We start from the raw sequence: 10,957 nt of genomic DNA, 5'->3' as shown, positions 1-10,957 counted from the left end.
GGTGTGAGGAAAAAAACCTCAGAGGCTGTGGTGAAAGAAGACAGGGACAGACCCAAGACGTGTAGCCACTGTAATCAGCATCTTTATCCATCATCATTAGCCACTGTTAAATGCGGCAAATGCCGATCACATCCATTTACACGCCCACAGAAATGCACAAAGCCTCTCAAATCCATTAGGAGAGGAGGAAGGAGCAGGAAGAGTCTTTCTGTTAGTAAAGCAACCGAAGGCATCAACTTATTTATGTCCTTTCACCTCCTCAGTGGCAATGCAGCAGGCAGTATTGAGAGTCAGATTTGGAGTTTTGACAGGATTAACAGGAGTCCAACCACGTCAGAGTAATTAGAAACTGAGCAGCCATCAATCAAGCAAGCATCCTCTTCCCTCTGAGACTTACTGATAAACATGCCAAAAGCTGCACAGCATTCATCTTTTCATGAGCAGCGCAGCTCAACTCTTCCTCCGTCTTTTACTTATGGATGGCTCCTTCATCTGTGGCCCTCCCAACTCACTTATGTTCTGTCGTGTGCATCACATAAATGCATGCAGACGGAAAGAAATCGAGCACTGGTTAGTGCTTTCAAAGACATTCAAAACTCCCCAAAAACCCTGTATGTGTCCACCCAGGCATAATTATGCATGCAGCTGTGAAGCATACATACAGGGATCATGTTTGCGCATGCAGCATGAAGTGGAGAGTGAACCCAGTAACAGTTAGTTTGCATAACAGGTCTAGGGTGGAACTGCTGTTTTTCCACACTTGCAGCAGGACTCTGAGGAGACGTGCATATTTGCTGGCTGTTCATTCAGTCGGGACATTTAGTTAAAATTTTTGCATAATTACAAAAAAGAAAAAAAACTTTTTGCAAGTGTTTTTGCTCCACAAGACTGTCTCTATATTACTTTTCTGTTTTGTCAATTAGCACTGCCTGCTTTTTCCTTTCCTTCTTGCCAAAAATGTAAATGCAGTTTAAGATATTACCCAAATCTACCGTGAAATCTCTCATCTTTGATGAGATTGATTCCACTATGGCTTTGCTCCATTTCCTCCACCTCTCTTTGCCCTCTGCAGTGCCAGTTTTTTGGGGTTAATCTTAAAGGAAAACTACAAAGAAAGCTGACAGAGAAGTCTTTACATTAGATGGTGTGGAGCTTCACCAGGCTGGTTCAGTGCTCACCGTGAAGTATACTTATTAAGTAAAGGCTCCACGAGGCAGCTCACACGATCCAGAACGAAAGCAGCAGCGAGGACTTTGAACGCTGTCAGCACTTCAAGTAGCCATCTCTCTCTCTCTCTCTCTCTCTTTCTCTCTCTCACTTTTATTTCATTTAAATAAATAAAACAATCACTAACTATTGATAAATAAAACCACACAGAGCAATTGAGCCAAAGCACAGCAACATTTGCAGTATTACAGATGTGGCTGCATGAAGTTACTACTAATGCAAACATTTCCATCTTTGGAGCTTCACTTTACATCGAGTTTTATTCACAGGAGTTCACAGGAAATGCATCGTGTTTGTCAGTAAGCCTAGCACTTAGAATCCATATTTACAGACTTTACTCTGCACTTTTTGACAGATGATCAGTCTGAAATAATGCTGAGAGTGCTTTGGAGTCAGGAGACCTCCGAATGCTTAAGTCAACTACTCTCTCTGGGTCCTACTATTCCACACTGATGCCATTCACATAAAATCACATTACAGAGTGATGGGAGCAGCAACTGCCTGACTGTTAAAACAATAGTTTATGTTGTTGATGGTAATATTACTATTAGCCAAATCTTTATGAGTGTCACTTTAGAAGCTGGGTTTGTTTTTATTAAAGCTAGTTCAGCATGTGCAGGCGGCCACATGATTCGATAATCTAGGTCTTTCCCCACTAATCTGGTAAGCATTTTCAGTGCTTTCTTTATTAATTTCTTCAAAATAATAAATATCTTATTAGATTATGTTTGCTGTTAGCGTTACTCATGTTGGTTGGCTTGTGATATTTTTAGCTAACTTCTTAGCTAATGCTAACTGAATGATCACCATGCTTCATAATCGTCTTCACTAACCAATGGGTGACATCATCCTGGTTATTTCCATCTTTTATTCTCTGTATGGTATATAAAATAAAAAATATTTTACTGGTCTATTTTTTAAATAATTTAATATCAAGTTGTTTCCTGGGACTAAAAAAGCAATTTTTTCCTAATTATTGAGAACATTTGTAACAAATTACAAATTTTCTTTTAATGTTTAGAATTTGGCGGGTTTTTTGGCAGAAATATTCTAATTAGAGCATCTGGATCCTCCACATAATTGTAGATACTCAGTGAGCTCTTCATGAGCTTACTTTGACCTCAGGGAAAAAAAAGTCAGCTCACACCGACATCTTTCAAAGTAAAATCAGATTACCATGAAATTGGATGAGCACGTACAATACCCCAAAGTGGTAGACTCTTGTTTTCTGTGACCCTGTAACCTTTCCTCTGGCTGCATTTTAAGGGACAACATCAATATTTTTAGCATCACTACAGATAAAGATGAAAACCCATTAGCTTAATATATTTCATCCCTCCAGGAGTTTCACATTGTTACATGTAATGAACGTTAAGCCTCTAGAGTAGCGTCAGGCCTTTGGGGCTTTAGGTTTATTTGCAGAAGTCTGTTTTTTGTTAATTGTCACTGAATTACAAGGAATAATCTGGAGGTACATGCACGCAGCTGGGCAGCCTTTACAGCATAACCTTTAATTAAATTCAAATTCAATTAAAGAACAGAAGAGCAAATCCCTCATCTGATCACAGAGGAATCACAGCCTGTTTTAAATCCTGACAACAGCTCAACAAATGTCTCAGCACCAAATTATGTACTTTTTTAACAGAAGGAAGGAATGCCACGAGCTATTGATGTTTGCATTATGATGATTACAAACTGTATGTTCCGCTCATGTCCCAGCGTACATCCATAAATAAAAACATGCACACACACTCACGCGCCCGTTTACACACCTTGTGCGTCATCATCATAACCGGTTTCAGCGGAACGACTCGATGGCACAAAGCGTCAGGGGAGCAGGTGTTTATGCCTGTCAGAGGAGTAGAGAGAGCCTGAGATGTGGGCTGAGAAACACCGACCCCCTTCTCCTTCCTGCAGCTTTCCATCCATCTTCTTTTTCTCCCCTCTATTCCTCCTCCTACAGTCATCTTTGATCCCTGTTCTCTCACTTCATTTCTTTCATTTTTGGCTTCACTCATTCCCACTCAGCCCCCCCTTCATCATCCCTTATCTCTGTTTTGCTCCTCAGACTCATCCTCTCTCTGTTTCTTAAATCTTCAAAGTATCATGGTCACTCAGCTTGGCTCCTCCACGGTCCTCTGCAGAACTCTTTTATGCACCAAACTCTAATGGCATCTTTCATGACAAGTAACATTTAGATGTATGCACGCATACATGAGCCTCAAAAATGTTTCATCTATTTTTATTTTATTTTATTGACAACATAATGCAGTAAATATTCAGTTGCGCAGCCAATCAGAGCAGCCAAGCAGGCAGCTCTGATGAAGTCATAGGGAGGGTTGCGGATAAATAGACAGTCGCTTTAAAAAACAAACAAACAAACAAAAAAACTGAATGTCTCCACTCTGCATCACATTAAAACATCACACATTTCTAATGAATGGATGAATCCACACTGAGCACAATGTCTCCAGACCAGGACAATCTTCAAGGACCGGCGTGATGACAGAGAGCTGAGAGGAGTTAGTCCACACAGTGCGGTGGCATTTGCCCCCAGACAACTGAGGCCTGCATCTTTGCGATCAATTTTTCAGCTTTAAGGATCCTTTTTTTTTTTTTTTTACCCCAGAGCCTTCACAGCTACATCGAATTGAAAGAGCGTGAGCGGAGCACACGAATACCATCAATTAGTCAACACATTACGTTAGCAGCAGGCTTCTGAACGAAGCGGCCTGCAGCTCTACAGTCAGTTTTTCAGTCTCTCACACTTCCATCAATCTGAAAGTACTGAATGGATGAAGCGTGCCAATGAGCAGTACACATAATGCACAACCCACATCCACAAGAAAGCCCAAAGCTTGTGCTATAAATAAGACTGTATGCATGTTTAAGTGTCATTTGAGGAGTCATACTGTTCAAATACAATCCCAGCCATGTCGAGAAATGAAAGCTTTAGCCCTCGTCGGAGTCCGAAAAGTAAACTTCCATCTGTATTTGCATTTATTGTACCCTGCAGTGTTTGTCCATTTCTGTGCTTCACCTTGGTGCCGCTGTGTAACTTATGCAGCACACAAAGCATGCACCTCTCTGGCCACTGTTTACTAAATGCTCCGCGCCGGACTTGTAGCGCGGGTGCGCAGCCTCATTTCCATTTAAATTTCCTAACGTGGCTCCTTCCTCAGCAGCTGAGGATCTTGATGAAGGCCCGTCTGAACTCGATGTTGAAGGTGGTGTAGATAACAGGGTTGAGGGCGCTGTTGACATACCCGAGCCAGGTGAAAGCACTGTAAAGTTCAGGAGGCACGTAGCATGTCCTGCAGTGAGTGTTCAGAATGTGAGTCACAAAGAAAGGCAGCCAGCAGATGAGAAACACCCCTGGAGCGGGCAGACAGCAGAGAGGTATGGAGAAAGGACAAAACGGAATTGAAGGTGTACGCCGGACAGAGTGGTGGGTATAGTAATAACATTTAAAATAAAAAGGAAGAGAAAAGGAGAGAAAGAAAACAGAATTCGTGTTAATCATGGTCACAGCACATGCTGGCTAAAACCTCCCTCAAACAGTTGTTGTGCCTGAAAATGAACAAATAAATGAATGAAATGAATGAAATGAAATGTTATCTACCAAAGCCTTCTTAACAACCCTATAATAACTACACTGGGTTGAAACCTGCATCTGCAGGAACAGTAATGGTTTGTTCACAACAAACACAAAGCGAGGTTACGCTTTGTGACGCAGATTTACGATAACAATTTAAATTTATTTCCCTCTTTGCACAGATGGGTGGGCACGGTGGCGGTTAGCACCACTACCTCGCAGCAACAAGGTCCTTGCTTTAACGCCCTCATCACCCGGGGCCTTTCTATGTGGAGTTTGCATATTCTCCATGTGCCTCGGTTGGTTTCCTCCAGGTACTCCAGCTTCCTCCCAAAGTCCAAAGATATGCATGTTGGCCATAGATATGAGCTGCATAAATGTGGCGTGCAGTCTAAAGTGCTTTGATTTGTCATTAAATGAAAAAGTGGAATATAAAACCCAGTCCATTTGCACTTTCTATGCAGTTAAGCTGCATTAAAGTGTCCCTTCATGTTTGGTGTGAACACAAAGTAGTGTTTCTCTGACAGTTTTGAAAAAAAAAGAAGAATAAAATAAAATAAAGAACGGATTAAGCCCTACTTTTGTCTGCTCTAACGTAAGCTTCAAATGTTACAGTGTCTAACTACATAGTTTACCACCTGCAGATAAATACAGACATGGATAAATCTTCCACTATTGCCCTGTTGCTAGTGAGCAGACCTATGAGGACACTTTTAATGGGCCAATTAGACCAGTTTTAACCTGTGGTTTGTGCGGTAGTCATATTGAAGTCTTACCCATCAGCGGCCATCAGGATACATTTTATTGTGTATAAACAAGACTGTAAATGCTGCATTGTAGCTTGAGCAATCATTAAATTCAAGCGCTATAATTGGTGTCTTGACATTGCGGTAAAGTTGTGGTCAGTTTGGATGAAAAAGCAAGGCTGGGATTGTCTTCTGTGCATGCGCCACTGGCTTTCACTGACACCAGTGTAATGTAATCGGGCACCTCTGATTACATTTTGTCAGTGAGATCTATGCTGTGTCAGAGCTAACTGGACCAGGCCTAAATAAGCAACCTGGCTGATAATTGGAGCGTGTGAAAGCTGTGTCAGGAGCTACAGTGTGTGCGTTGTCTGGGCCGACACAGTGAACCCGAGGCCTGACATTTCAGCTTGATTTATTGTAGTATAGATAAGAAAAATATGCAGGAAATGCACACAGTGAGAAAAAAACGTGTTGGTACTGTCGTGGGTATATGTGGCAGAAGAGTTAATCCTACAAATGTGAAAGAAGTCGAAGCAGAATAAGCAACTCGGTCATATATCGCCTCTCTAAAAGCTGCCTGTCTTATAGAGTGTGTTACTGTGACATTTACACTTTCATTTCCTCAGCTTATCTCAGTCTCCACTCACCGAGCACAATGGCCAGCATCTGAGTGGCTTTTTTCTCCCTCGCGTGCATGCTCCTGAATCGGGGATTGCTGATGTGAGACATCGGCCGCAGTGATGTGTGCGTCTGCCCGTTGGACAGATCTTTCACCTCACAGCTCATCCTGACAGGAGGACGTTGGATCTGGCTGTTCTCGTCGGGGTCCCGTTCCCCCCGCTCCTCCTCTACATCCATCTCGGTGCGGCCACACGAGGCATGGCTGATGCTACAGTAGTTCTGCATGTCCACCGGGGGCAGCACTGAGTTCTCCACCGGCCCAGTCTTTGGGCGTTTGCCCCACAGGCATCCTGAGAGCAGGTTAGGCTTGGAAGGACCCGAGGGTTCTTCACTCTGCTGACACGAGACACGACACAGTTATTGACAGCTTGAAATCAATAAAGGCTTAATGCTGGGTTGGTGTGCTGGACGTATCAGGACAACAGTTTCGAGCCTGAAATTAATTTTTCAAGTGCTTCCACACCAATGCTTCCAACAGACAAACTGATGTGATTTTTCAAGGGGTTTACATACTGTCACCGGTCCCTTTTTCAGGGACACCGAAACAGCTGAACTGCTCCTTAATGTAAATATTGAATCAGCCAGTCACATGACTACAACTGCTTTAGAGGATGGAGACATGGCCAAAACAAACCTGCTGAACTTCAAAGTGAGCATCGCGGGTGATTAAAGTTACTTTGTGTAACAGTTCCTGGTGAAACTGGACATTTGTTTCATGGATGTGTTTTCAGCACCTCATTGAGTCTATTCCACTATTAATTAAGGGAGCTTTAAAGGCAAAAAGGAGTCCATGACAATATTAGCAAGGTGTATTTTAGATTATGTGATGTTTTATTGTGTGACTGGCACCAGGGAATTGAGAAAAGACATTTATTAACTCTGTGCTTTTTACAAATTTGGATTTAATTGTGTGATGGAAACTTTGCTAAATAAAACAATAATTAATTTATCTTATTATGGCCACAACGATTCCTAAATTTTGAACAATTTGAACAATTCCACAGCAGAATAGTAACAGTAAATAACCAGACATCCTAATAGTGTGTTCACAGATAGGAGGGCACGCTGCGGTACATTCAAGACCAGTAAAGACGCATGTAGGAGATCAGAGACAAACCAAAATCATATAAAATGGAATAAAAACAAGCAGTCACCTCAGCAGATGGATCTACAGATTTTATGCCAGATGCACTCCCCGACACAACCCTCCCATTTATCTGTACTTGGGACCAGCTGCCAGAGTGCAGTATGACCCTGATGCTGGGTTTGTGTCTTCTCCCAGGATCAAGTTGGGGATATTTTACATGTAAGGCAAATGTGCTAACCACTGCACCACAGAGCCACTAGTATCTGAGCATCAGCTGGCAGACAAAGTTTCCATCTGGTGAACATATTCAACCATTTATTTGCAACAGAGACAGATGAAACAAAACCAGCTAGGCAGGATGAAGGCTCAGTGGTTAGCACTGTAGCCAGACAGCAAGAGGGCCTGGTTTGTCCTGCCATTGAGATATATATTAATACTTCTTATCTCATTCTAGGACACTGTTGTAAAGGAGATTTTTCATCACAAAAGTTTCACTACCTGGTTTAAAAAAGGATTAAAAAAAGACATTTTCCTCTGTAGAGGGTAAAAACCAAAACAGAGGTTAAAGATCCACAATAAACACCCCCAAGCAGCAGATGGCTGCCCCTCCCTGAGCCTGGATAGGCCAGAGATTTCTTCCTGTTTAAAGGCAGTTTTCCTTCCCACTGTCACCAAGTGATTGCTCTAATTTATTGAATGGCTTTCTCTTGTAGGGTCTTTATCTTACAATATACAGTGCTTTGGGGTGACTGCTGTTGGGATTTGGTGCTATATAAATCAAACTGAATTGAAATACAAGTTTAAACGTTTCCGGTTTTAATGTTTAAATTAAGTCATCACACTTCACTGCTCTACCTTCTATTTTCCCTCACCCCTCGTAATATCTATTGAGAAATTGCCTTTAGCTTATCCTCCTTAACCTCATGCGGAAAATATGTGGAGCTGAGAGCTGGGCTGCTCTGCTAAGCCAACAAAGTGGCAAATAAGACTCAGAAAAATGTAAAGTTATGGTCAATACATATCTGAAGGGCTCTTCAGATGGACTAAAAGTGTGCCCGACTCCAAGTTCAATAGTTGACATTCAGCACACGCCAGGAAATCCTGCTACATTTTAGGAGCTGTTTCATTTATCTCTTGTGCCAGCAATTACTTTAACTTTCCAAACCTGTGACAAATTCAATCTCAATTTTCCCTCTCCAGCAATAACACGTTTTTAAGCACTGTACAATTTGCAGTAAGACCACAAACATGAATTTGCATGATATTCTCAGCCCATCGCGCTTTTTTATTTCGTTGCTGATATGAATCCTCTGCCGTTGAATGCTGTGTGAATTTTGCAGGTGCTGAATTTTGCAAGTGCATCTCACGCAGTCTTTGCTGAGCCACGCTTCACAATCACAATTCCTGGCTCCTTCTGTGACCCCCCCAGGCTGCGACCACACAGCCAAATGAGAAAAAAAATCGAATTTATCTGAATACGTCATAGAGACACCGAGATGAAAAGCTAAAATTCATGCAACCACATTACAAAACTCCAACACAGTCAATATAAGTTACCTAAGCATTAAACAGTGATATATAAGTTAAAAAACAAAAGTAGAGCAATAGAAAAAAATAAAATCTGGTTTAACATAACACCCACCACTTTAATCCTTATAGGTGACAAGTCGTGCTTCGCCTTTGGAGTCTCTTCTTGCAGACAGGTCTCCTACGGGGATCAGAGGAAAGTTCAACAGAGAAAATGGTTTCCAGAGAAATGAACAAAACCCCGTCACCTCAACCCCATCAGTCCACAAGTGGAACATATTTGTGCTGTTCACTTCAAACTCATTGATCCATCTCTTTTCATCTCCAGAATGCTTTCATTAAAATTCAACCAATTCTCATTGAGCGTCCCCGACGCGGACTAAAAATCAAAAGAATTAGGATTTACGCCTGTTGTGCCTTCAGTCACTCCCTCCCGAGCCGAACGCTGTGCAGTCCAATTAAAGCTTGCTGCGAAAATAGAGATAGGTGCCTTTGAAACACACAAAAAAGACATACTCCTCCTTCATAGGAAACGTTAATTCTCTTGACTCAGTAAGAGTCCTATTATCTTGTTTAAAAACATCATTCCACCGTAGTTCTCTCAACCTGAACCCCTGCAGAGCTGGCATCTTACAGCTGGAGGCCTCCACTCCTGGATGAGATTCCAAAATGGGACTGCACTGTTATCTAGTGTAAAAACGGAGGGAACAAAGGGAAACAAAGGGTGCAATGAACACAGCCAGAATACTCAGGAAGCTTCTAGGTGTGGCAAAGCTATTCAAGTCACTGGGTTGACTTGTCTTTTTATAGACCATATTTTAATAATAGGGTGCAGATGTATTAAACGTGACCTAATGTATCCTTGCCTGTGGTTATTGACATCCATCATCTGTATGATAGATGTAACTGGGACACGATTGAAAAACTGACAGCTTGTTGAGAGAAAGAAATTGTCTCATAATAGAGATTAAAGAACAATGTGACCCTTGTGCCGACATTATTATTATGAGGACTAAAATATAACTTAAGCTTGCTTTGTTTGTCAGATCCATCCATCCATCCATCCAATTTTACTTGAATAAAGGTCACATGACCCCATCAGCGCACATTAATCAAAGTAAAACATTTTCACTGAAGTTACTTTAACTTCTTATTAATTCTCAGCTGGTTTTGCTATGCAACAAAACATGGAAATGTCCACATGTGTCAACAATGATGTCTATTTGCAGTCCTGTGAAAAACTAAATAGACCCTCACTGTCTTTATAGAAATTAAGCAGCAGCCAGGTGATGCTAATCAAATGCACTTGATTAAAGTGTTCCTCTATAAAAGCAGGGGTAGTGATAAGCTGATGGTGTGGTGAAAACATGATCTTACAATCTTCCTAGGAGTGGACATCCAACCATATTTCCCATTCAAGCTCAAGACCAACATGTCAGGCTCTATAGGCCTCAGTTAGCTTATTAAACCTTAAAGGTCATCACAGTGCAATTAGAAAATGACTAAACCGGTATGGGTTGTTTGGAAGAATTGCCAGGAAAAAGTCTTCAAAAAGAACACGCGGCAGAGCTTAGCTTTGCAAATTTGCATCTAAACAAACCACAAAACATCTGGAGCGATCTCCTTTGGATAGATGACGCCAAATTGGAGATGTTGGGTCATAATGCAAAGTGCCAAATTTGGTGAAAAAAACCACCATACGCCAACTGTCAAGCACGGTGGTGGCGGGACGATGATTTGTCTTGTTTTGCAGACACAGACCAGGGCACCTTACAATCATTGAGTCATCTATGAGCTCCTCTGTATACCAAAGTATTCTAGAGTCAAATGTGAGGGCATCTGTCTAACAGCTGTGCAGCAGGACAATGATCCCAAGCACAGGAGCAAACCCACAACAGAGTGGCTGAAAAAGAAGAATCAAAGTGTTGTAATTGCAGAGTCAAAATCCAGACCTCAACCTGATTGAAATGCAGTGGTGGGACCTTAAGAGAGCTGTAAAGAAATGAATGTCTGGAAATGAAGTGGAGCAACATCGTAAGGCAGAATGGGCCAAAACTCCTTGACAATGACACAAGAGACTGATAAAAGCAT

The 10,957-nt window shown here is 41.8% G+C and overlaps 1 protein-coding gene across 2 annotated transcripts in view; it reads right to left on the bottom strand.

The window, feature by feature from the left end:
- Positions 1–3,457: 3,457 nt before the first annotated feature.
- Positions 3,458–10,957, bottom strand: part of drd3 (dopamine receptor D3) — a 75,236-nt gene continuing 67,736 nt past the window's right edge. The window contains exons 6-8 of one of the 2 annotated variants that reach the window (XM_085287124.1): positions 8,982–9,047; positions 6,219–6,588; positions 3,458–4,602 (exon numbers count right to left, since the gene is read on the bottom strand). In XM_085287124.1, the coding sequence (XP_085143250.1) occupies positions 4,406–4,602; positions 6,219–6,588; positions 8,982–9,047 (633 nt within the window). In that variant the 3' untranslated portion in view covers positions 3,458–4,405. The remainder of the gene's footprint in view (positions 4,603–6,218; positions 6,589–8,981; positions 9,048–10,957) is intronic. The other variant, XM_085287125.1, reaches the window with a different exon arrangement.

This window comes from Mchenga conophoros, linkage group LG9 (assembly GCF_057382185.1).
Source record: "Mchenga conophoros isolate Kocher_MC1m ecotype Shallow Benthic linkage group LG9, M_conophoros_male_GT1.1, whole genome shotgun sequence".
In the NCBI taxonomy this organism is placed as follows: Eukaryota; Metazoa; Chordata; class Actinopteri; order Cichliformes; family Cichlidae; genus Mchenga; species Mchenga conophoros.
The sequence above is the reverse complement of the archived record's forward strand: the minus strand, read 5'-3'. Positions and strand labels throughout refer to the sequence as shown.